Here is a 27,429-nt window from a genome sequence, read left to right as displayed (position 1 = left end):
TTCTAGGTCACTTGTCACAAAAGTAAAGTCAGCTGGCGAACACAGATGATTTGCTGTTGAAAAAGGGCTAATAATTCTTGGATGCTTAAGTTAGAAGAAACAGAAAATGACAGACAAATCGGCAATATTTCATACTGTAGTGTAAACAACAGTTAAATACTTATATTATTATTACAGTAAACTGTAAATATTCTTTAAGTAAAATAAAGTAACTTGTTTGTTTTGTTAAAAACACATTTAATAAAAAAAATGATTGCACCATTTGTGTTCGGGGATTGTAAGATTTTTTGTTTTTGAAAGAAGTCTCATATGCTCTTGCACACGAATAATGTGAAATATTATTAAAATAAAATGGTTTTATTTTTGAATATATGTGGTGGCAAAGCTGCATTTTCAGCAGCCATTACTCTAGTCTTCAGTGACACATGATGATTTTAAGAAATCTTTTTATCAATGTTAAAATCAGTTTTTGTTGAAAAAAAAAATTTAATAAAAAAAGATTTTCGTTAGGATTCATTGATAAATAGAAGGTTCAAAACAACAGCATTTATTTGAAATCTTTTGTAACATTATAATTGTATCTTACTTTAATTCATTCAATGCTAAATAAAAGTATCAATTTATTTAAAAAAATAAGCAGTGTAGAAGAGATTTCTTCCTGTCATATTAATAATATATTGCAAATATATTGCATAACCAAATTTTTTTTATATATATCCTACTTGATGAGACAGCTTAACTTTTCATTACACATTTTGAAGAAAAAAAAATCAAAATCAAACAAAAACAGACACAAAAAAAGTCAGAAAAAAAGGATGTTTTAAACAGGAAGCAGAATATCTTATTCAACATTACTAACAAGACACAACACAGTAAACTGAAACATGACTGCCTTTTAAATCCCAGCCTAACATATGCTCCATTTCTACTTCTTATAGCCAGTTGTTCAAGGGCAGGGCTCAGACCAGAAGGACCAAAATAACTCCAACCTGAAAACTAAATCACAGCATGCCAATATATGACAACTACAACCAACCAACCAAAGACAAAAACTAAACAAAAAAACTGCAGAAATTAAGGTAGAAAGAGAAAGCATCTTTCACCATATGGAAGCACTCAATATATGTGGAACTCCTGTCTGAAAAACATTATTAAACCACATACTGTATGAGAAGAGAAGCTATATGGATTGCAGCGATCATAAGTATGCAGTGCGTGTATAGATACTGTAGCCAAGGAGAAAAAGGGAGGGAAGGAGGAAGGAAAATATAGCTTGATCTTAAAATAACAGCTGAGACAGTGTGTCCTCACCATTTCTTGGACTTCAGTTTAGGAGGAGGGTTCCGTGGGATAAGGAACAAAGCTCGCATGGGATGCATGTCACACAACGCTGAGGGAAAGAGCACAGCAATCAAACACGCTGATAAAAGACTCTTTCACCCGTGTGCCCAATTATCAGACTAACTGACTCAAGAGGTGATAACAATTCATAAGCGCAAGTAGAACAGTGACTGGGTGGCTGCTACACTCTGTCCGTGTGAGCGAGAGAGAAAATATGACTAATATATATGACTGTTGTGCTGTACAGATCCACATCCACCTCAGATTCTTTTTCAGGAATGTGAAATATTACAAAAAAAATGTTGATTAAACTTGATTTACATCTGGGTAATATACTAGGCACTGATTTTTTGTTTCATTACTTTTTTATTGTTATTGCTTTTGTTTAACTGGCGTAACAGGGAAGAGGGAGGTTTGGTATTATTATTTGTTCGCTTGGTTTGTAAAATGCCTAAAGTAATTTACTTTTTTGTAAAAAAAAATGTTTTATACCATACAACAGTTAAAGCCCATTTACACCAAGGATGAAAGTTCTAATGATAACAATAATAACATAATTTAATAATTATGAAACAGGGTAACAATATCGTTGGAATCACTTTCAGAACTATTTTTTCCTGCCAATGAGTGAGAAAAACTTTGACAGCCAATCAGAACCCACCCGACTTTAAAGAGCTCATGTATCTGACAACTTACAAGAAACAGAATTTGTACCTCATAAACCATGTACGTGCTTTGCAAGGAGGAGTTGGATAATAAAAAATAAGTTGAAAGTTATAATTAAGAGTTACTGATGTAACTGTAGTTCTTGGTGAAAAAGGGCCTATATTTCTGGCTACTTCTAATTGGATTGGCCGAGCAGTGTTCAAAAACCTCTCACTGCTTACAGTATCACTAGGTTTACATTTCAGACTAAATAATGTGAACACTATGATAAAAGCAGTAATGGTGGTAAGGCAAACTCATATATATATTTAACTTTTTTTGATTATTCATTTAAAAGCAGGAGTTGTAATGGTGCCTTAAATAATGTAGCACGTACGAGGGACTGATATAAAATGTATACATAAAGAATATGTTTTTGTTCAGAATAAGGCCTGGATCCACACTGTAATGTGAGGCTGCATCAGGTAAACACACAGACAGTGTACTTACGAGGTGCTCCTTCAGCCATCTCTATAGCGGTGATTCCCAGAGACCAGATATCACTCTGTTGGAAAACAACAAAAACAACAACAAAGATTCATTCCAAGACGTATGCTATAGTACAACTGACCTGACATAAAAATAGATTAATAAACACACACACACACACAAAAAAGAGAAAAGGAATAACATTAACAATTATAATTGTATTGATTATTTATAGTAACATCAATGCATATCATGAGCTTAAAAGTGAAAAACAAAAGAATGTTCCCACTAAATAATAATACCAATGAACCATTTCCTCTTCTACAAGCATTTACAGACAATGCTCATTCAAACCAAACAGAGAGAAAGTGTTGTATTGAGTATCACTTCACTAAATAAGGACCAAGCTAAATGTCATGTATAACAGGTTTTTATGGCCTACTTTAAATCTCAAAAAAGCTGGTGATTGAACATTCTATTATTGGCATTTATCAAAAGAAATAAAAAAGTTGGGAGTATTTAAATGTGGGTAAACATGGCTTTATAATGTTAAAATGATATCATTAAACCTTCTCAATAATCACAAAAGTCCTGTCCATGTAGTGTTAGTTCTGGTATCAGAATCTGATAAAAGGGCTTTATGTGATCTCAACATAGCAGCCACCATGAGAGGATGTGGATATTTCTTGACCACTGACCTGATAAACATGTTAACATGTTTAATAAACATTATATTAAAAGTGAAAATGCTTAGTGGCCCACACACAGGTGTACACAACCGTTCAAGAGTTTGGACTGTTTTTAGAAGAATCTTACTAACCCCAAACTTTTGAACAGTGGTGTACATCAACAGTCAGAAGCTCACTGTACCCTGTAATCATAGGTGGAGTCGGGATTCTCATCACAGGCAATGACTTCTGGGGCCATCCAGTATGGAGTGCCAATGAAAGTGTTTCTTCTGCCGACTGTACGATCCAACTGTGCGCTCACCCCAAAGTCCACTACAGAGAGAGTGAGAAAGGAGAAAGCATTCAGGGTCTGTAATATAACAATACACTTTGTGCTTACAAACATTTATGAAACCTGTTGCGCAGCCAAAATGTTTATATATTCATCTATGCTGATTCCTTCCCTCTCACACACACAGACACACTCTTCCACTTCCGCCACACTCTCCCTCAGGTTGTGGTGCGTGGAGATATTTTTGTCACGGTGTCAGGACTATATTAATGAGCTTTGGTGCTTTGCTCTAGTTGTTAAAATATGATGTTCTCTAATCAGACAGGATATAGGCTAGACAACACACACATTCAAACACACAAATCAACTATCACAGCATCAGACAGCCCTGAACCAAAAACAGAATGAGAGTTTGTTTTTCACTCACCAAGTTTAACCTCTGCATTCTCTGTAAGCAGTACATTCTGTCCCTTGATGTCTCTGTGGATGACTTTATGAGCATGAAGGTGAGACAGACCCTGAGAAGTAGAGAGACAGTGTTTACTGGCTGTGCAGCATTACATGGAATTGCATGAATCTAAAAGATTAATTTAAGGCTCCAGTTAAGTGTCATGGACCAGGCATGTAATGTAGATTTGTAACATGAATTAAAAAAAGAAAAAAAGGAAGTGCATGGATCAATTCATTTATAATAAACATTGCAATATTCCATAAAAAAAAAAGAAGAATTGTAAATTTTGATTTCATGGCAACTTCATGAGTCTCACCCGAAGTATTTCTCTGCAGATGTAAGCAATCCAGTCTTCTTTCAGAGAGCTGCCCTTTGTGTTCTTCACCAGGTCTGTAACTGAGCCGGCGCCACAAAACTCCATCACCAACTAAACAAAAACACAAAATTGACATGTATGAAACGGCAACCTAATACAGGCTATTTTTTCCAAATTAACAAGGTCCATGACCTCAAATTGTTATTTTTTTTTGCTAAACCATTTTGATTAATGACAGACTGTAGTGTGTCTTGATGCTGCACTTTTTAGCAGGTCAGAAAGGTTATGGTGGTGATCAGGTTTGAGGAAGCACAGACCCAGAGCTGGTCGTCGTGTCCGGGTGGACTTTTCTTCACAAAGGCTCCGTAGTAGGTGGCGATGTTCCTATGGTGACTGTACTTCTTCAGCATGTTAATCTCAGCTTTAATTTCCTCCTCCTCTTCCTCAGTCACATCCATGACCTTTATGGCTGCCAGCTGACCCGTCTTAACATGACGACCCTGAAACAAAAAGAATTTCAATAGTAAGTAGCGTAGAAATTAATACTTTACACAATTTGTTACTACACCATAATCAGCGTACTATATGGCATACTTATTTTAAACAAATATGAAGCGGTGAAGCATAGAAGTACTGTATGAAGAGTCAGTCTCAAGTTCGGGGTCAGTACATTTTTTGAAAGAAATAACACTTATTGGGAACACTTTAGAATAAGGTTCCATTTAATACTGTATTTATTCATCTTTGTTAATGTTAGTTAATGAAAAAACCGTTATTCATTGTTAGTTCATGCTAATTCACAGTGCATTAACTAAACTTGACAAGCACAACTTTTTTTTTGAATAATGCATTAGTATTAAGATTAATAAATGCTGTAGAAGGTTTGTTCTTGCTTAGTTCATGTTAACTTAGGTAGTTAACTAACATTAACTAATAGAACCTTATTCTAAAGTGTTACCCTTTTATTTAGCAAGGAGACATTAAATTGATCAGAACTGACAGTGAAGATCTATAACGCTATAAAATATTGCTATTTCAAACACAGTTTCTATTTATCAAAGAATCTTGAAAAAAAGTCAGTTAAGGTTTTCCACAAGAAATGTTAAGCTGAAACTGTTTTCAATAATACGTGATGTTTCCTGAGCACCAAATCTGCATGTAATAAGGATTTCTGAATAGGGATGTAATGATGCGCTCCGAGTCGGCAGAAAATCTATAAAAATATGTGACGATTCAAGACGGTTGTTAAACGAATCGCGATACAATTGGGAGTTTATATGAATGTATTTCTGAGGGGAAATGGCTGTCTTCAGAAAAGTTAAGATGGTATTTTCTTTTTGCACAGCACTGCTTTGTTTACAGCGGTAACCATGGAAATGCTGTATCATTGCTGTTCATAAGCGCCACCTGCTGTCAGAGAGTAAATCTGCATCTCATTCAGCCCGGCTGCTGTTTTGTGCAGATGTGTGTTTTATATTGTACAGTCGTGGCCAAAAGTTTTGAGAATTACATAAATATTAATTTTCAAAAAGTTTGCTGCTAAACTGCTTTTAGATCTTTGTTTCAGTTGTTTCTGTGATGTACTGAAATATAATTACAAGCACTTCATACGTTTCAAAGGCTTTTATCGACAATTACATGACATTTATGCAAAGAGTCAGTATTTGCAGTGTTGGCCCTTCTTTTTCAGGACCTCTACAATTCGACTGGGCATGCTCTCAATCAACTTCTGGGCCAAATCCTGACTGATAGCAACCCATTCTTTCATAATCACTTCTTGGAGTTTGTCAGAATTAGTGGGTTTTTGTTTGTCCACCCGCCTCTTGAGGATTGAGCACAAGTTCTCAATGGGATTAAGATCTGGGGAGTTTCCAGGCCATGGACCCAAAATTTCAACATTCTGGTCCCCGAGCCACTTAGTTATGACTTTTGCCTTATGGCACGGTGCTCCATCGTGCTGGAAAATGCATTGTTCTTCACCAAACTGTTGTTGGATTGTTGGAAGAAGTTGCTGTTGGAGGGTGTTTGGTACCATTTTTTATTCATGGCTGTGTTTTTGTGATTGTGAATTGTGAGTGAGCCCACTCCCTTGGATGAGAAGTAACCCCACACATGAATGGTGTCAGGATGCTTTACTGTTGGCATGACACAGGACTGATGGTAGCGCTCACCTTTTCTTCTCCGGACAAGCCTTTTTCCAGATGCCCCAAACAATCGGAAAGGGGCTTCATCGGAGAATATGACTTTGCCCCAGTCCTCAGCAGTCCATTCAATATACTTACTGCAGAAGATCAATCTGTCCCTGATGTTTTTTTTGGAGAGATGTGGCTTCTTTGCTGCCCTTCTTGACACCAGGCCATCTTCCAGAAGTCTTGGCCTCACTGTGCGTGCAGATGCGCTCACACCTGCCTGCTGCCATTCCTGAGCAAGCTCTGCACTGGTGGCACACCGATCCCGCAGCTGAATCCTCTTTAGGAGACGATCCTGGCGCTTGCTGGACTTTCTTGGATGCCCTGAAGCCTTCTTTACAAGAATTGATCCTCTTTCCTTGAAGTTCTTGATGATCCTATAAATTGTTGATTTAGGTGCAATCTTAGTAGCCACAATATCCTTGCCTATGAAGCCATTTTTATGCAACGCAATGATGGCTGCACACGTTTCTTTGCAGGTCCCCATGGTTAACAATGGAAGAACAATGATTTCAAGCATCACCCTCCTTTTAACATGTCAAGTCTGCCATTCTAACCCAATCAGCCTGACATAATGATCTCCAGCCTTGTGCTCGTCAACATTCTCACCTGAGTTAACAAGACGATTACTGAAATGATCTCAGCAGGTCCTTTAATGACAGCGATGAAATGCAGTGGAAAGGTTTTTTTGGGATTAAGTTAATTTTCATGGCAAAGAAGGACTATGGAATTCATCTGATCACTCTTCATAACATTCTGGAGTATATGCAAACTGCTATTATAAAAACTTAAGCAGCAACTTTTACAATTTCCAATATTTATGTAATTCTCAAAACTTTTGGCCACGACTGTATAGTTTTACAAAGCTAAGGTCACCCTATATGTTTTTGCTTCAGATGTCGAAATTATACAATCTAACTATAATCTAAATAACATGTATGCAGCATTTTTGTTTGAAATGTGATTAAAATTCAGTGGTTGCCATTCATTTTTTGACCCTATAATTATTTCTAAATGTAGAGAATTATTTGTATTAATTTATTTGATTTGGGATTTCTATAACATTTTTTTTATTTTTATGTATATTTTACATAATTCAAATTTGACAAATAAATCCTTTTTATTTATTTTAGTTAGAAAACACCTTTTTATTTATAATTTAAATAAAAAAATTTTTTTATTTATCATATTAAAATATGAAACCGAAAAAAATAAATACACACACACACACACACACACACACACACACTGTATTTTTTATCAAAACTCTCGGTGAGCAAAAAGTATCTTTTTCCAAAGATATCTTACAGACCCCAAGCTTTTGAACACGATTTCCAAAAACTTCATCAGATGAAAATATTTATATTAATGCTTTCTTTGACTGAACGAATGACAGTAACATTTTAATAGTATATTAATTAACCATCCAAAAATTCTGTAGTAAAAACCTAGCACACTCACGCACAAGAAACATCACAGGCAGGCACATTGTATATACGGCTCTATAAACTACATATTTAAAACAACTCTAAATCTAAGCTGAATAAACTACCTCACTATCTTACTACTACCCATAAACTACTCATGTTTGTCACACACCACATCCTTTATAACCTACAGTACACACACCAGTAAATAAACTACAGCCTCACTACAGCTTTTAAATGCCACATTACCCAAACAATACTGCCTGAAGTATAAATTATACCCTACACACTTTTTAAAGTGGCTCATGTCATACCTTGCAATAATTACAGAGGCCTGTAGGGTTAAAATCACTACATGAGCCTATTCGCTTGTTAAGTCTGACGTCACGTAGCAGCGCTTCCGTGTCCAAATACTCTATCAGTTACCACGAGAAAACAACAAAAGGTGCTAATATAAACTCACAATGTGATAGAATACTAGCGAAAAAGTTATAATATTAACCTTTAACTCCATACCGATGTCCCAGATAGGCGGACAATGAAAATATAAATATATAAAAAAATATATAAAAATTATTTGTGTTTGGGACGCTGTGAGCACGGAGACTGTAGTGTATACCGTAAGTTTGAAAGCGTTTAGCTTAAATTATTAATATGAATAAACAGTGCTCATAAACGGCTGCTGAGGTCGTATTCTCCAGTGAAGCGAGTTAAGGCTTGGACCCGGAAACAGCGCTTCTTACGTCATCACTTAACAACCGAATAAGTATAAAGACTTATATCACACTACAGTCAAATTGTTTTCTGTGTGTATTTTTCTATGTTCAAATACCTTTCCCAGCTTTATATGCAGACTATAAGTCAACTGTAGAATGATTTAAAAAAAGAAAGAAAAAAAAAAAACGCTGTTTATTTGAGCCCCCTGACTAACCGAAAACAGTTTTATTGAACTATTTGTTTACCTGGAAATGAAGATGAGTTTTAGGGAAATTTGTTTGTATGCCAGCATTATTTTGAATTTAAATAGGTAAATTTGCTTCCATTAAGTCTGTTCTCCATTTCTCTGTCAGCTTCCTCCCCTCGTCCAGGTGTCTTCATCTCAGTGGTGAGTACTGACAGCTCTGAGCCCTGCTGCAGTGATCTGAGTTACTACATGTGTTATTGCACCATGCTGAGAGTACAATGACATTTCTCATGTATGGCCTCACAAATGCTTTAAACCACTTCTGTCTAGAGCCCGACCGATATATCGTTTTGCAGATATTATGGGCCGATATGGGTTTCTCGCGATATATTGATATCGGCAAATATGGTGCCGATATGAATTATTTTTTTTACAGAACATATAATGCAGATAAAATGCTTGAAATGGTGTAATTACTTAGTTTGTCCAGCTGAGTATGCTCGTTTGCTACTGGCGACCTAGATGAAATGCTTTAAAGCTTAAGTCCATGGAAAACCACTGAAACTTTTAATGGCCATAACTCCGTAACGGCGCGGCAAAAAAAAAACAAACGTATGCGTTACATTCAAAGTGCATTGAAGTGTGTGAGACGTGAATTTATAATGTATTAATTTATAGCAGTAGGGGAGAGCGGGGCACAAAGTAACACTTTTTGACTTTCTCAGTTTGTGTAAATCCAAATGGGGTTTAGGATATTTTTTCTATCTGCAGTAATTTAACACTTGACTAGTACAAATAAGTCCCTTTGTTTCATAATTACAGTATACATTTTTTTTTTTACCCTCAAAAAATATAATTTAAATTTGACAACATGCCCTGTAGGTGTAGTTCATTGAAACAACATCTGATGGGCATTATGTAACATGACCATATGACAGCTTAAAATCTTACCTGATTGGAAGAAAAATATATACAAGACAAATTAAAATATTTTGTTAATAAAATAATATATATATTTTTTGTCAAATAAAATAATGGCGTTATGAATTAAAAATAATCCGATTTTGGAGTTTGACAATGAACAAATTGTAACCATGCTTGGGATGGCCCACATAAACGAGCAAAAATTCTTTACTAATAATAATTTCTAAACATTAAACATTGACTGTCAGTCTTTATTCAACCGTTTTTTCGTTGTTTCTCATAAAAATTTAAGTAAATAGTGTAAATTACAATCGCTAATGTCATATGATTGCACATTGTAATGCAGTGTTACAAATAATAAATAACAGATTGGAGATTAAAATAGTAACAGATTTGTCTCATCACTAGTAAGTTTCGTCTGTGTGTGAAGACAGTAGCGCAAATCCATGAATGAATGTTCCGAAGTGAAAAACTCAAATAAACAGAATAACTGAATTGAATTAAAGTTAAATTACATTACATATCTCGGTCACATCATTATAAGTGTTTGATCACCACATTTGTGTTTACGTATATATATTCTGTTTATGTATATACTGTATTCTATATATAGTACCAGTCAAATGTTTGGACATAGGAATGGAAAAGTGTCCAAACTTTTGACTGGTACTGTACTAATATACACAAAGAATATCAGCTGATATATCGGTTTTGCCCTTTTTTTTTACTTCCCAATATCAGTATCAGCCCCAAAAAACCCATATCGTCGGGAACTCTTTCTATCCTCCGTTACTCACGCGGCAGCAGCATCTCTAATCCATCTCCCAATGAACCCATCAGTCTCGCTCTCAAACACAAACAGCACATAACTTGATTCTTCTAAGAGCACAAATGGGAGTTTTATGTATCACTCGAGGAGCCATCTATCATTGCTGAGTAACAATAGGATACCATTAACTGCAAACAAAACATCACTGTGCCTCTTCCCCCCGCCCTCCATCTCCGTCTCACCTTGTACACTTGTCCGTAGGTGCCGTTTCCCACCACCTCCACCAGCTCGAAGATTCCTGCCGGGTCCTGGAAGAGAGAAACTATTTTTAGAATGCTAAAATCCTTCAATCATGCTAATCCCCCAAAATGAAGTTGATTTGGATTTGTTCCACAATAGTTCTGTTTAATGCGAAAAACCAGAAACATTTGTTTAATATACAAATTAACACCAAATATTAGATTTTGTTTGTCAGGACAAAAAGTTTGTAAACACACCCTTTAGCAATAAGGTTTAGAATTATTTTTGAAACTAAAATCATTTAAGCAAAGGAATTTAATTCATTTTTTCCAAATATTTATTTAAATGTATTAAAAGAACCGTTTAAGTTCCATTCAATAACCAGAATATTTAAGAGGAATCAGAAACATTAAATCAAGTCAGGATGAAAGTATTGACATATAATTTTTTTTCTTATTGTGATGAACATCCAAGTGAAAAGGATTAGTGAAAAGAAAATCGGACGGTGATCTATCGATCGATAGATCAGATTTAAAGTCGAGCATGGAGTCAACTGAAAGAAAGGTGCCAGGTTTAGGTGACAAAATGAAAAGAAAAAAAAGAAACCTAGAATTTTTTTTTGAGCTAAAAGAAAGACAATTTACTGTATGCTAATATTAAGTATTTGCTCTGGGTTTTATCAGAACTTGTACTCTCTGTACTTACTAATTCTGTCACTCTCAGAGAAAAATATGGAAATTCATGACCTGAAGTGCACAATGATCAGGAAAGGATATATTTCATGTCTTCAATTAAGCTTATTGTGATTATTTTTCTCTCTTACACAAATGGCTCCCTGCTGGCTCAGTATGGCAATGACAGAACCATTACCTGCTCAGCCATTGACAACAAGAGAAAGCGCCATGTTTTTACAAACTCCAGGGTTTAAAAAGGGTATGTATGCAGTACTGTCGTGTATTAAGAACCATTATGAAACTCTCAAGCAGCTTTATGTACCTCTTACGTGCAGCTTTAGCTGGGGACCGCAGCCAAAAACAAGAATGAGTAGAGGGTTAAAAACAGCCAGCGCAGCGCACACACACACACACACACACACACACACACACAGTGATTCAATATGGCCTCGGTACAGCACTGTGGGTGGACAAGGCTAACGTTCTTCCTAGCTCTCACACACACACACATCACATACACACCACGATCATCTCACTCTCATCTGCCTCCAATAACTGCAACCTTTTTCTCTCTCACTCTCTTCATCTCTCTTTTTTGGTCTTCCTCTCTTTCTCTCTCGCTCTTATGTGAAACATCAGTAAGAGGCCAAATGGAAATGAGAACAAACACAAATTGGATTAAAAAAGCAACAAAGTTTCTAAAAAAAATAATAATAACTTATCCAACATATATTTTAGTGCCCTTATAATATTCAAACTGAGTTTACAAAGATCATCAAACGAAATTAGTCTATTCTCTAGAGAGCATCTCTCTCAGAGAGAGAAAGAGGGAGAGGGAGAGAGAGAGAGAGAGAGAGAGAGAGAGAGAGAGAGATGACACATCAGTGAATAGAACAAATGAGCTAACGAAATAAACAATAAATAAAATGATAAACATAATAAAGCTCTCCCCTGGAGAATAAAGGAGGACAAATTGAGAAAGGAAAGACAGAGGGAAGGAAGTTTGCTGAAAAGGTTGCCTCGTGCTTTTTAAAGACTGTGAAACGACTGAATTTATTATTAAAAATACAAGATAAATCTTATATGATTCAGTGTATGTTCGTGAAAGTGATGAGTGACAGGACTGAATAATCTCACAGCCCAATGGAAAATATATGCCAATATATGCTAATGTTTACTGAAAACCCCATCTGAAACATACAAAGACATCAAATCAAATTTAAAAATAAAAAACAGAGAAAATGTTATCATAAAGGATTATGAGCAAACTGTTACAAACTGTAACTGCAAAACAGTGAAGTGACTGACATGTTTGGCAAGGTGAGCTCATATAAATCTTGTTCACTGATATATGTTTGTATGACAAGGTCATTATCTTAAAGGGATACTCCACCTCAAAATTAAAGTTTTGTCATTTATCACTTATCCCCATGCGCTACGGTGATCCAGAGAGACACGGAGGAGACAAATTGTTGAATAAAGTCATTATTTTTGTTTTATTCGCATACAAAAAGAATTCTCGTCGCTTCATAAAATTCAGACTGATGGCAAATTGACTATTCTGACGATGTCTTTCATACCTTTCTGGACCTTGAGACAGACTGTAATTTACTTGGCAGTCTATGGGACAGTCACAAGCCTCCCGGTTTTCATCTTAAATTTCTTAAATTGTGTTCCGAACACAAACAAAGCTTTTACAGGTTTGGAACGACATGGGGTTAAGTGATTAATGACAACTTTTTCATTTTGGGGTGGAGTAACCATTTAATCATAATAAATTTGAAAGATTACTGATTTCAAAGCACAGGAATATATTTATATACATTATTATATTATTAACATATATTGCACATAACAACATTACAATCAAGTCATTTATGATAAAAAAGAGCATCTAATATCATGATGACTTTTTTTTTATAGTGAATTTTTTTCTTTTTTTTTGGATTATGCAACTGTATTAGTTCCTTTGTGGATGTGCAGCTAAGTTAACAAAACTAGACAACTTCATATCTGCTACATAAATACCTTCCTGAACCAACATAAAGTTGTAAAATATTCTGACCAGCATGCAGCTATCTGACTAGGGATGAAGCCAATGGCCATCAGATCCAGTCTATGGTTATCAATATTTAAGCATTGCTATCAAGTTACATTATTGACCCGCAACCTCATGAATGCAGATAGCACCAATAAACATTAATAAATATTTGCTCCTTCCCAGTGTACAGCAAACCTCTAGCTTTATGCACTCGTGTACTTCAGCTGGTTTATTCGACAGCTTGTTTTATTTTGATCAGCCAATGACAAGCTTCTGATAAATTTGTCAGATTTTTCGAGTCGTGCATATTCATTAGTTGGTGTTTACCCAATAGCTTAGATCATTACTATTTAATATTTTGGTTTCTGTTATGATGTCATTAGCATTAATGTCTCATTTACATAAGCAACCCAACCATCTAACGGCTGCTGTTATGATTATGTAACAGACACATTTAAATATGAATTTACAAAATTCAGGCACTAAATAACTTCACCTGCTTCGATGCCAAGTCTAATGTTATTTAAAAGTGATCCTTACAAGAGGTGAAACTGAGATGACAACAGGTGAACTGGAGAGCAGGTTGTTCTCAAGTTCAAAATCAACAAAATGAAACTAGAAACCACTTCAGTCGTGTGCAATTCTATCTTGAGGGCCACATGTAAGGCAGACCTTTTGATCTAGTGTCTAAATGCCCCCCTAAATGTGCGTCTATGATAGACAGTATGTGGGTGTTCTATATGACAGCTTTCAAACAATGAGCTCAAGTGAATCATCATGCTTCAAAATCTGACACATCACACCCTGGAAAGCTGTGCCCAGGAACAACATGTTACGGTCAGAGCTGGAACATATATGGGTTATCCACAACCCCACTAACACACTTAAGTGCTTACCGTGAGTGTCAAAAAAGGGATGGATTGAGTCCTCTACTGTTCACTTCCAGTCCACAAGGCTCAAATCACTCGTTTTAGAATTATGCATAACTCTGTATTCATAAACAACCAAAACTAAAACTATTAAAAATGTTTTTGTTCATTGAAATACATCTGGAAAATAAATTAGAGCCCGACCGATATATCGGCCGGCCGATATTATCGGCCGATATAAGCTAATTGCATTTAAATCGGCATCGGCATTTATAACGGCCGATGAAACATGAGAAACAGAGTCTCATGCTTCACTCATGTTATGAGTGTTGCATAGTGTGCCCACCAGAGGGAGCTCTGCAGCTCCAGAGTTAACAACAGCGCCAGAAGTCCACTACAGAAGAAAGCGATCAACTGTTTTAACGGTGAGTCTGTCGTTCGTCATGTGAAATGATTGTAGATTTAGTTCATACCCTGTATACAAAAACTGTGTGGTAGTTCTAGCTAACGGTCCTATCATTATCACTTCTAAATATTCTGTAACATCACTTACAGCAGCTAATGCATTGCTGTATTAGATTAGCCACAAAGCTAATACCATGTTTATCAGTGGAAGAGCGCGAACGTTAATAGGAGGTCAAACTATAACGTTAGCGTTTAACTTATTCTTATTCTATTGCGGTGTGTTTCCCACATAATGACCGCGTAATTGGGCCTTTCACACAGTACGCGGTATGCACGGCGCTTGCCACTGGGCTCAGCGTTGCCCTTCAGATACAACACGATTTGCGCTGCGCTATGGCATAGGCGGAGTTTTAAAAACGTTTAGCGGGAGCTCTTTCATAGTCTGTTCCTCCTCCTTTCGGTCAGCAGCAAACATGTATCTGTCCCGTTGTAAGAAGCGAGCGATAGCGCTAGTCCTGCTGATGAGAATTAAGAGAGAAGCAAGGAAGAAGAGGCTACCGTCAGGTCCAGAGAACAATTTGGTGAATTCAGGCTGGTTACGTTACTCTAACGCTAATAGCTTCCTTTTTAGCAGGCCCCTTAAATGCTTTCTATTAACTTGTTTGAAGGTGGTTCTTCTCAAAATTGACAGCGGTGTGTTCATGACACTAACGTTAACCATTCAACTTCGAATTGATTCCGTAATCTTCCGGTAATAGTAGGCAAGACGATGTTTTGATTCAGACTGCACAAAGAGAAGAGGAGAAGATATACGGGTCTGTTGTGAATGTGTCTGTGAGAGCAAATATAGTGTAGTTACAGTAACTACAGTAGGTGCGTCAGAATTGATTAAACCAGAGGGGACATGTAAATAAATGTGAGCTGAACAAGCGCTTTTTTTTTTTTTTTTTTACATATTGTTTCAAAGCAGCTTTACAGACATAACAGGAAAATGTTGAAATAATATTGTTAAATATAAGTAGGTAATACCTACTGCTTGACAAATTAAAAAAAATATATATATTTCTAATTTTTGCCTATGTAGGAGATCCCAGTTTATTATTATTATAATTCTAATGATGACATGAGTAATGATACATGGTGATATTATTAATACACATGCTTATTCTTTCTCTGTCTCTCTTTCTGCCTACAGATGGCTGAAAAAGGTGAATGCTGTAGCAGCAAAGTGTGGGGACTACTTCTGCAAATACTTTAACTTTAGTATTATAATTTATTTACAGTAAACACACAGACTGTTAAAACCAGCTTCAACTGGAAGAAAGTAAAAGTGTTAAATGTTTAAAACCAGACTGTTTTTTGATCATTAAAAAATATATACTTTTGATGTGCAATTGTTTAGTCATTGAGACTGTAATCTAAGGCTTTTTTTTTTAACATAGTCCATTCTGGAAAATGGTTTATACAGCCCACATACATAGAACAGGCAGATATTTTGCTATTGAATGTTGTGTAAATGCAGTTTATAGGAAATGGGTCTAATATCCAGATTATTTTTAAAATCAAAATATCGGCTTATAAATCGGCCTCATTTCGAGTTAATATCGGCATCGGCCCCCAAAAATCCATATCGGTCGGGCTCTAAAATAAATATTAATATTCGGATGAAAAACCTGCTTTGGCAACTAACTAAATGACTGGAGAAGTCTGGCATACATCACCAGAAGGAAATCTGTCATTTCACAGGAAGACTGACTGATGATATTTTCGATTGAGGCTAAATGACCGTAAACTGCCTTAAGTTTGAAGTTTGAGTTGAACTACTACAAATAAATAAAACTATATCTGAGATAAAACTAAAAGAGAAATTCTTATTTTTTAACCTAAATAGCAATGTTTAAAAAAAATGAATAAAAATAACAAATAAATAAATTACTAAAAAATAAAACTAAAATCTTAATGAAACTGTAAATATGAAACAAAGTATAACTCACAAATATCAAAACCGAAATTTGGTGAATGTTTTGGATCTTTGTGAATGGCAGATAAATTACCTTTTCTATATGCAGGAATTCACCTAATTAGTGAGCGTCATTAGCCCTAGAACACTGGATTAGCCACCTGCTAACATCTAAGATTAAACTAGATGACTAGATTAGCCTTCTGCTCGCACATTGGGGCCTATTCTGGTATACAACATATGCTATCTATTCTGAGGCTAATATGTATATTTACACTAATGTTCAAAGGTTTTGAGTAAGATTTTAAGAAAAAAAAAACAAACAAGATGCATTAAACTGATACAATGGGACCGAAAATATTAATAATTCTTTTACAAAGATTTCTATTGGAAATAAATGCTGTTCTTTTTTTCTGTTCATCACAGAAAATGATCATTTCAACAAAAACATTATTTTAATTTGTAATCTTTTTTTGTATGGGGGTGTATTAGGTATGAAATTGTTTTGCTAAAATATACTAAACTTTATTGACAATTCTTTATGTAGACAGTAGTATACATGCACATACAGACTCATAAAACACATTTATAATAAGTCATTTAAAAACATGACAGCAGTAGGTACGAAGGAATTCTTCTGTTTGATTGGTTTGTACTAGGCTAGTTTCCTGCTAAAACATACTTTGGTAAAGGATTATCATCTTCTTGATATGCATGTAGTCTGGATTAATGTCAAGATGAAAATCTGCCCACTTCTGCATAGTAACTGGGCAACTAATTTTCTCCCTTCCCAAAACTGACTCAATCGTTGCTGTGAAAATATCTGTTTTATCCATTTACCAAGACTTTCCAGCATGTGGCTAACAAGGAATGTTGAGCTTTTGTAAAATAAAAGCCATACAATCAGACACTGAAGTGCACTGAATCATTCTGTCACATTTGCACTGTATGTCAACACAAATAGAGTGATGGCCTAAATAGAAAGCTACACTAATGTTTTGCAGGGTATTCCCCATACAACAAGGGAGCTATTCTAATATTACAAAACAAGCTTATTCAGTGTCTGTCAACACTTATTTGCAAGGTAGGCCCTCCCAAACCACAGCTGTCCATGTGCAAGCGAGAGAGAAGCCTATACTTACATACACACATACAAAAAAATGCATGAACACTCCAGGCCTGGATTATTAGATGACACAATGCAGGCCCAAAAGTCACCTGCTTGCAAAAAAATAATAAATTGTTGCTAGAAAACCTTTAATATTGTTATTAAAAACTCGCTGATGTGTTCATACTGTCCCTCGTAGCCCATAATGATGGCACTGATCATACTGCTATGGATTTGTTTGGGTGTGAAGGCCTGTGTCAGGTGCAGGCAGGTGAACACACACACACACACACACACACACTCACCCGCAGGGCGGCCAGGTCGATGTCATCCAGACTCCGCGTAGGTGCGTTTTCTGACATTTTTACAAGATTTCTTAAGCGAATTCAAAATAGGTCCTCCAATAGAGTAGCTACGACTGCACTATTATTTGATCACAATGTTTATTTCAAGGGACAGTTCAAAAAAACTTGTGAGGTTCCCGGAGAAGCATTTGGCTCGTCCCCGCCGCGACCAGTTTAAACGACAACAACTGCTGTTTGTTTCTTCTTCAACGGGGAACAAATGGTGCTTTAAGGCCAAGCGATCCGGTTCTTCTGGCGATTGTTAGACGGAGACGATCAAGAAATGCCTAGCGAGCATTAATCTACGATAAAGGCTGAGCTTGAGCCTATAATCCTGAAGATTGCATGACAACACTTACATTATCTTGAATCATATATGCCACACTGCGCTCCGTCTCTACACTCATTTTGGCAGCACTGCGTAAGTTAAGCCAAGCCTACCTCAGTCAAAAACAGTAGAATAATATATAGACGAGCCGTATAAATCACAAAATATGCAAATAAAGGGGCAGAACTTCGCGTTAAGTCAGAAGCCGAGCTCCTAAACAGCGGCGCTCGTGATATCCTCGTCAATCTGCCTCTGCCGTCATGTTACGGCACAACCCACGCACACGCCTTAAACAGGATTTCTGTGTTGATTTCGACCTCACTGCTCGGCTTCGTTAATGTCCACAGTTTTTTCACAGTCTCTACGATGTGTTTAGGATTGAAATATGCAGTCCTGGTGTCAAAAAATACTAATAATATTCCGCCCGCCTGGCAAACTTTTATCCCCCCCTTGCGCCGTCAGCCAGCGGCGCCTCCCGGTTGTGCGCAAAACCTCCGCCGATGTGTTGGAGAGAAATAAATAGAGGGGGAAGAACGGAAAACCATAAACAGTCCCTCGTTTTCAGCCCGGACCCTTTATGGCAGTGACTGGTCACGATGCATACATAATATTTAAAATTATTCAGATATTCCCTAACGAGTCGCCTCGGGAATCAACTTTGTCCTTTTGCTGTAATGTTGTATGTTTTGAGATGTGTCAGATTGAACTTCTTCTCTGTCCTGTCTTGCTGTGATCCTTTTCGTACTTCTACTGTCTGTATTCGGGCTGTGACGTCTGCCAGAATACACAACACTCTGTTTTCCAGTCACTTTTTTTTTTCTTCTTCCTCCCTCCCCTGCACTTCTCATTCCCGTCTTCCTGGAGTGTTGAAGTGCTACGGTGTTACAACAGGGACAAACTACCTGAACTAGCTAGTTGCAATGGAGACAGCTGGTACCGGGGCAATGCCTTGTGGCATACAAGCACACGTTTTTTTTCTATCATTTTGGAGACTTAAAATTGACTTTTATTGTTTTATAGTAAGTCCTCTTATTGTAAGCCCTTACCGTTCAACTGACCTAACCCTCACACTTTATCACTAATTTATTTAGACATAATTAAGGGGATATTTAAAATATGCAGAGCAGGGGGGCGCGAGACTGGAATTGAGAAATGCTGAATTATGGGTACTGAATTGTCTTATTGTTTTTCTTTGAATTGACTTGGTTTCTATAAGTCTCCCTCTACATCCTGTTTCTGATTTGCCTTGTGCTCATATTTTTGGGTTGTTCGCTCCGTAGTGTGACCTTGAGTTTAAGAAAGGTGCTGTGTAAATTATTTTAAGGTTGCTGAGGACTGTAGTCCTCATAATGTTTGGTGGTATCATTTGGTGCACACAATAAAGTATGCAAAACTTGAAGCCTGAGCTGACAGAGAAAGTTGGAGATCAGCGTCATGGTACCAACAAAGTCAGATTGGATTGGTTTGGTTTTGTCAACTCAAAACTAATCCTGTAAGTTTGTTCAGCTACCATACATGGTACAAGCCCCTGAAGTAAATTAATAAGAGTATATTTATTCAAATGGAGGAAAAATTTATTGATTGCTCAGTGGTTTACAAACAACTGTGATTTGTCATTATAGTCATTAATCCAAAATACATCTCATACATCTAGAAAAGAAAAACACACAAATCACTTATAAATCTTATTAAGGGTCGCACCGTAATTAAATTTGAACAAGAATGAAAATAAGGCTGTGAGGGTAGAATTACAGTGTGTTCAATGGATTGTCCTGTTTAACAACATGCAACCTGTTCAGCCGATAAAAAATGTAAATGATCTCAGACAGGTTTACAGAGTGGATGCTGTTCACATCACGGCATCATTTTCATCTGAAGAAAATTAAATTTGGCATCTACCCTAGAAGGCCTATACCACACGTCCAAAAGTTGGGAAAACACAGTGTTAGACGAGATTAATTTAAGTATTAGTCAATGAGTTCTGTTTGCTTTTGTATGTACATGAAAAGTATAAAAATGTGCAAAAGCATATATGTTAAAATGTCTGAAAAGGTATAGAGATTTAAAAAGATTTTAAAAAAGCATAAAGTTCATAATAATTCATAAAGGTGATTGCTTGATGTGATTGTAATGTTAAAGTATATTAAAAATTGTGTCTCTGGTGGTCAAACCCCTAAAACATTGTCTTCAAGTGCAGGCGAAGTCATCTACAACATTCTACAGCATTACATAGGCAGATTAATGATCGTTTACAAAGTGGGGCACTGACTAAATTAGCATTGCTTATCTGGCCTCCAGTGTGCTCTCTGCTTGTGTCAACACCCCTCCAAAAACCCAAAAGTGGAATCTTCTGGGCTGCTGACATTATTACATAACACTAATTTCTCCTGGTTGTCATGGAGATTGGGGGTGGGTGGGAGGTTTGCTAAATGTTGAGCTGAGACTCCCCCTGATTATCTCACCATGTTTGAAGCCCCACCTGATCCCTGCTCCGTAACACTCCTCCTCTACCGGTTTCAAAAAAAACATTACATAATTTCTCTAACCAAGTACCCCGGCATACCACCCCCACCCCCCACAGTTATCCATGTTTTTAAGGTTGGCATATTATTTCATACTTCTTCTCGATCTCTTCCTCTCTTTCTTTTATTCTAGCTCTCTCTCAGCAGCCAAGACCAAGCCAGCTCTTTAAATCCGTCACCATAACAACCACAAATGTTCTGACAGATTTGCTGCCACTGCATTGAGAGGTGTAGTGCACACAAGAAAGAAAGAAAGAGAGAGGGAAAATAAGGTAAAGCAGCGCCATCCACCCACACACATTCACAACAATAAATGTACGTTTTGTTCCTCAGTCATCAAAAATACTCTCTTTCGCCTTATTTGCTCTTCGTTCCTCATTTGATATGCAGCACTTTACATCCTCTGCCATCTTAATTACTCAGATCATGACATTCAGGCTGTAATGGGCTTTTGGGGAGAACATTGCTTCCATTTCATTGTATCTTCATACTGTATAATTAGCAAAAACACTGTGTGATTCTTCTAGTATAAACGTTTATCTTCTCATTCAAGATCATTTAGTTTTTCTACACTAATGTTCCACACTAATATGGGTTAGTGTTCAGACCTAATCATTCACTTACTAGTATTACTTAAAAGTCCCCCATTATGCCATTTCCAATATTGCCTTTCATGCAGTGTAATGTAGCTGTATGTGAATGTTGAAAAGCTTAAAGTGCACGATAAATAAAGTTATTGTCTCCCAAAATAAAGAATCAACTTTGTACAGCCTGAACGAGTCGTTAGTAATTAGAATCCCACATCTGTGACGGCTACACGTCAAAGGGTAACACACCTGCATAACTCACACCTATATTCTACATTGGCCGGCCGTGAACAACTTGACCTCGCCCACAAACATGTCATTCTACTGTTTCTCTAATCTCTGTGAGTTCAATGCTGGATTCATAAAACTATTGCTTTTGAAAGAGGCCTCAGTATCCAGTTTATTTGGTTTATTTATTTGGATTTTCTATAGAGCGTTTAAAATGCAGAACTATGACAGTGGGAGTATCGTTTTCAACACGCGCTGTATGCCGTAGACCTATCACAACAGACTGGGCCATTCGACCAATCAGAGCAGAGCAGGCTCACGGAAAGGAGGGGTTTAGAGAGACTGAGTCTTTGAACTGATTCAAAAGAATCGTTTGAGAATCGCTGAAAAAAGAGGAGATATTAAGGGTAGTCATATGGATTTTAGGATTTTAATATTGCCTAAAACATCCAAAGCAGTTAGACCAAAATAAATCAGGTACTGTACATAACATCAATCGTGGGGCTGCATGTAAGAAGGTGAGATCTACAGGGAACGATCAAAGTGATGCAAATATGTTTGTTATGTGGACATGTTTGTTTGTTCGTTTGACTTGAAGCGTTGCTGCGAACCGATTAAAAAATACACCAAAGTAGGTGCGAAAGTGATTCGAAAGCATAAGAAGCCATGTGCTCTGCTCTCTATAGCTCTCGTGAATGCCACACAACGATTGACTTGCACAGTGCAAACAGCCAAAACCTGGATATTTTAGGCAATATTAAAATCCTGGCCGGAATGTGTCCCGTATAAATGCAGCATATGGCCACCCTAGTGATATTAAATGCAAATTTTGAGAAAACAAATGTGTTGGGTTTTATTTTGACCTTGCATGCATGTAGTCCTATTTAGGAGACTCCCAAAACTATATTAGGAACTGTAAAAATGGCATAATAGGGGCACTTTGAGTACAAACCAAAATGGACAAAAAGTGTGGCAGTTAACCACTGTAGCTTCCATCTTAGATGTGTGATAACTCTGAAGCCTTCAGTTTCACCGGCACACTTCAAAATATTCGACACTCTTCACTGTTATGTCCACACCTCCATAGGAACCATTCCTTCTTTGCATTTAAGTGGGGGGAGAAGGTTCTCCTCGCACAGGAAGTGCAAAGGAAAATGGACCAAGATGCCCTTGATGGCCTGTAGTTCTTCTTTGGCTTTCTCTGGGTCAGTAAGACCGAGGTTTTGAGCATTCACATGTTCCTGAAGCTCACGCAAGTTGCGGACGCAATCCAGCGGAAGACATCGGAAGACCTTTACAGTAAAGAAAAGATAATGCAGTATAAACACTGGCCTAATATTACATAATGTATAACATAATTTATTTTAAAGCAAAAACATTTCAGATATTAAGAATTAGTATGTGCACCCATTAGGATCTCTGGTATTAGAGTTGGGAGTGTAAATATATGGGTAATGACAGCACAGAAGTGCTATTGTCTGAAGGCTTTACTGCAGGACTACTGCACAACCTGCAAATTACAGTAATTACAGGTTTTGCCATAGTTTAGTCCTGCATTCAGTGCATCTGTATCAGTTCAAATCCTGTACAGTGACTAAATGAAAACCTTTAGTTAAAGACATCAAGTACATAAAATGGTATAGAGAGGGTGTGGAGAAAATCTAGAACACAGATTCTGTCCCTCACCTTCTCATAGATGATGGCATTTGTTTGGGCGATTCTGTTCCAAACATCATTGAAGAAATGATCACTGATTGGATCATCAATGTTCAGATTTGGGTCAGATTTTGCTCCAAGAAGTACGCTGAGGAAAAGAAGTAAAGGATTAATTTAGACAGGTACAGTTCAGTTTAACAAAGAGAAGTGGTTCTCAGCATTTTTGACTCTTCATTGTCCAAGACAATATTTAAAGCATTTTCAGACCTAAACTATTACAATATTGCATTTTCTGTGTGGTTTGGTTCACTTTCACATATCAACGCTTCAAAAGGGACCAAAACATGTTGATAAATATCACATGCGAGCAAAGTCTCCCGACTCATTTTTGTGAGCCATTTACTTCTGGGATTCAGTTTATTACAACATTTCTGCAATTCAAGATGAATGAACAGCTCTTCCAAAACAACATTCTCACCAAAGAGTGCACAATCTCCGTCTCCATCATCTCATTTCAAACTTTAACCATATCTTATCCAGAGCCAATTAAATAACATTTTACTTCATACATTCGGACCGAGACAACATAAAAAAAGAAATATCAAAAATATGTTAAACTCATTTAGATTGATACAGTGCACCCTCGAGGGGCTTTCTGTAGAAAGTGTCATAAAGCCAAAAAAAAAGTGTGAGCTGTGAAATCTAACACGAGGAGATTAGAGTGGAATAATTCAATCCAATCACAGGACCTCAAAATCACTTGAGGTCACATCCCAAGGCCAGCAGTGAAAGGTAATGCAGACACTCGCATCATTAGAAGCATCTCACTGTTTCCCTTGGCAACCAAGAGATGTTCTGGTAGCTGCTGTACAGAACGCAGCGTGCCAACACAAACTGCTCCACTCACACACACAGACATGCACACACCTCTCTCTTTCACTCACACACTCCTACACAGACAGGGGAGAAGTTGGACAAAATGGGAAGCTGAGGTGCTTCACTGCACAAACAAAGATCTATCATAGCTACAGCTACACAACCTCTCTTACGTTGTACAAACAGATGAAGGCTATGTTAAAGGCATTTTGTGAAAAATTGAGAAATGCAAAAAGAGCCAAAGAGATTGGCTATGAACTACTTCTCTCTGGCACTCATGACCAATCAAGTGTGCTAACACAAAGTAGCATATCATAAATTAATGCTTTAAATGGTCTCAGTTATTAATTTGAATTTAAGCTGAAAAGCCTTACCACATCAATAAATCGTGAATGATTTTTCTTGAACAATTAACTGAAAGAACTATGTGATAATTAGTTTAGTCATTTGTTGCAAACCAAACTATACTACTATACAAAATGTTGGGGTCAGTAAGACTTTTTTTTTTAAAGAAGTAAATACTTTTACAACAGATTTGTGTTTTAAATAAATGTGGTTCTTTTGAACTTTCTATTTATCAAAGTATCCTGGAACAAATTCTCAGCATTGACAATAAATGTGTAATCAGCATATTATCGTCAGACAAATCAATTAGATCTTAAAATATATTAAAATAGAAATATATGTATATTATGATATAATTAAAAATTTGAATTGTAATTTGTTCCTGTGTGCAGTTTGCAAGCTCAACATAATGATGCATTTTCTTGCCATTATTTTTTGGTACACAGCCTTGTTATCTCATCACATTGGATTCAGACTGAAAACTCATGCATGGTGCTGTAGAGTCAGTGCTGAAATGCTGGAGGATCCAGAATACTGAGCCTCTATGCAAAGCATGTCCAAAGAAATTTTCATTCACTATGGAAATTTACATGACTTTTCTAGGCTTACTATAAAATTCCCTCATATTTCCAGGTTTTCCATGATCTTAGAAATTCTCATGCATTTCCTAAGTGTGTTTACTTAACATTATTTGTTTAAGGTGGTGGTTGTGACTCTTATGACGTCTTCACAGAAAGCTTGACAACTTTGAATACATACTCTGGTGCATCACTGTAGCTGCCTTGGACACAAGTATACACACCTAAAGCACTCCTTTCGTAAGGCAAGTGCTAGTGGTCCAGCCAGGTACTCCTCTCCGTTCATGACTGAGGGAACTCTTTCCTCATCCTCCACCAGCACTGCCAGCTCACTGTCACGAATGCCCAGCATGCTCCTGTCATTGATGTTGGCTGACCCTGATAACAACAGGAGAGGAAGGACATTTTACAGAATGTTTGATTTGAACACTTCCACTATTTTTGGAGCTCATCTTCATCAGGTAAATAGTAAATATCCCCAAATCTTAAATGTATAGTTCACCTTCAGTTGCCGGTCCCCATTGACTTCCATAATATTTGGGCGACACTAAGCAGGTCAATGGGAGCCAGCAACTGAAGGTTAACTATCCCTTTAACCCAGGGCAACAATACTCCAATGGTACTTATTTAGATTTTTCCTTGATTATTTGAAATTATTTTAAAGTTATTTTGGGGGGTACATCAATGTTCAAAATTGTTAATTTTGTTAAAAGAAAGTCTCTTATGCTCACCAAGGCTGCATTTATTTGTTCATAAATCCAGTAAAACGGCAATCCATGAAATATTATGATTTCAATTATGATGCAAAAGTTTTCAAATCACTCTAATATTCTAAAATAATCCTAATCATTCCAATATTTAAAATCAATCTAATATATTCTGATTTGATGCTCAAGAAACACTTATTATTATCAATGTTGAAAACAGTTCTGGTGCTTAATATTTATTGTGGAAACCACAGGCATTCTGTGATGAATAGAAATTTCGAAAGAGCAGCATTTATTTGAAACAGAATATCTTTTTTAAAAATTATAATTGTCTTTACTGTCATTTTGGATCAATTTAATGCATCCTTGATAGATAGTAATATTACTTTATTTAAAAAAAATCTTATGGGTAACATTCAATTGGTAATGTGCATTAAAATAACAAAAGAACCCAGGGTCACAGACACAGTAAATGGTCTTATTGTATTAATCTAAAGGCAAACGTCTCACCTATGATGTAGCAACGGTCGTCAGCGATGAGGGCTTTGCTGTGGACGTAGATGAGCTCTGTAACAGGGGACTGGCCGAGCTGAGAGTTTGTGCGCAGACCACACAGAGAAATATACTGTGTCCATTCATCCTGCACTGATGACGAGATGAGACAGTCATTATAACAATAAATGGCAAACCATCTGTGTGATTGGTTAATGGGTAGAATGCTATAATGCATGGCTGAAAAAACAATAACAGATAAACTAAATCATTTTGAATCGCTTATAAGACAGAAGTGAAAGTGACAGATGGAGAACCAGACAGGATCCAAAAAAAGTGGCAGAATTACAGACAGCTAAATATGTTTCTGTCAGATACTTACTTTGCTCCTTTAATCTTGAGAGAATGGAGTGTTCTCCTCGATTAATCGTTCTACACACAGACAAAGTTCTGTTAGAAAACATGAACAAGTTTTTTTGCGTTGTGAGAGTGTGTGTATTAGTGTAGACGTTTGGCTGGGCTGGTGTGTGTGTGTGTGTGTGTGTGTGTGTGAACCTGTAGGTGAAGTGCAGTATAGCCTGAATGGCATTTCCTCCTCCCTGACTGATGTCACCCTCAAAGCCAGGCAGTAGGGGAATTACGACAAACACCCTGTACTTCTTCCCCTCACTATAACAATTCAAATAAAGCGTACACTTGAAGCTAGAAAACACTAAGACACGGCAGAGTAATTTTTTTCACTAAACTTGTATCATGTTAAAGAGGTAACACACCTGTGAGCCCGTAGGATCCGTTTGACAATAGCGTCTCCAATGGTGTTGAGTACATTCTTCTGATCTGAGCAGCTGATGAAGAACTGATTCTGAAAATAAAGAGCGACAGAGGGGGTTTATTTCATTTGTCTCACTTATTTGTGAACTATGAAATGAGTCGCAGCAAGATCTAGCTCATGATCTTGTCCATTATTCACACTACTGTGGAACACAGAAAATATAATGAAGAATATTGGTAACCAAACCGTTTTTGGTGGTCAGTGCGTTACATTTTATGGACA

General features: G+C 36.8%; 2 protein-coding genes across 7 annotated transcripts in view; both read right to left on the bottom strand.

Annotated features, from left to right (window-relative positions):
• Nucleotides 1-19,250, bottom strand: part of LOC132139529 (misshapen-like kinase 1) — a 46,777-nt gene extending 27,527 nt beyond the window's left edge. For 4 of the 5 annotated variants that reach the window (XM_059547944.1, XM_059547945.1, XM_059547946.1 and 1 more), the window contains exons 1-8: nt 18,018-19,250; nt 10,658-10,723; nt 4,520-4,702; nt 4,203-4,313; nt 3,863-3,953; nt 3,346-3,476; nt 2,497-2,551; nt 1,312-1,390 (exon numbers count right to left, since the gene is read on the bottom strand). In XM_059547944.1, coding sequence (XP_059403927.1) covers nt 1,312-1,390; nt 2,497-2,551; nt 3,346-3,476; nt 3,863-3,953; nt 4,203-4,313; nt 4,520-4,702; nt 10,658-10,723; nt 18,018-18,074 — 773 coding nt within the window. In that variant the 5' untranslated portion in view covers nt 18,075-19,250. The remainder of the gene's footprint in view (nt 1-1,311; nt 1,391-2,496; nt 2,552-3,345; nt 3,477-3,862; nt 3,954-4,202; nt 4,314-4,519; nt 4,703-10,657; nt 10,724-18,017) is intronic. The other variant, XM_059547947.1, reaches the window with a different exon arrangement.
• Nucleotides 19,251-22,454: 3,204 nt separating this feature from the next.
• LOC132139528 (phospholipase D2-like) overlaps nt 22,455-27,429 on the bottom strand; it is a 35,815-nt gene continuing 30,840 nt past the window's right edge. For both annotated transcript variants that reach the window (XM_059547943.1, XM_059547941.1), the window contains exons 19-25: nt 27,149-27,237; nt 26,931-27,044; nt 26,758-26,807; nt 26,394-26,528; nt 25,401-25,554; nt 23,408-23,525; nt 22,455-23,013 (exon numbers count right to left, since the gene is read on the bottom strand). In XM_059547943.1, coding sequence (XP_059403926.1) covers nt 22,789-23,013; nt 23,408-23,525; nt 25,401-25,554; nt 26,394-26,528; nt 26,758-26,807; nt 26,931-27,044; nt 27,149-27,237 — 885 coding nt within the window. In that variant the 3' untranslated portion in view covers nt 22,455-22,788. The remainder of the gene's footprint in view (nt 23,014-23,407; nt 23,526-25,400; nt 25,555-26,393; nt 26,529-26,757; nt 26,808-26,930; nt 27,045-27,148; nt 27,238-27,429) is intronic.

This window comes from Carassius carassius, chromosome 4, assembly GCF_963082965.1.
Source record: "Carassius carassius chromosome 4, fCarCar2.1, whole genome shotgun sequence".
Taxonomy (NCBI): domain Eukaryota; kingdom Metazoa; phylum Chordata; class Actinopteri; order Cypriniformes; family Cyprinidae; genus Carassius; species Carassius carassius.
Note: the sequence above shows the minus strand (reverse complement) of the source record. Positions and strands in the feature narration are given on the sequence as shown.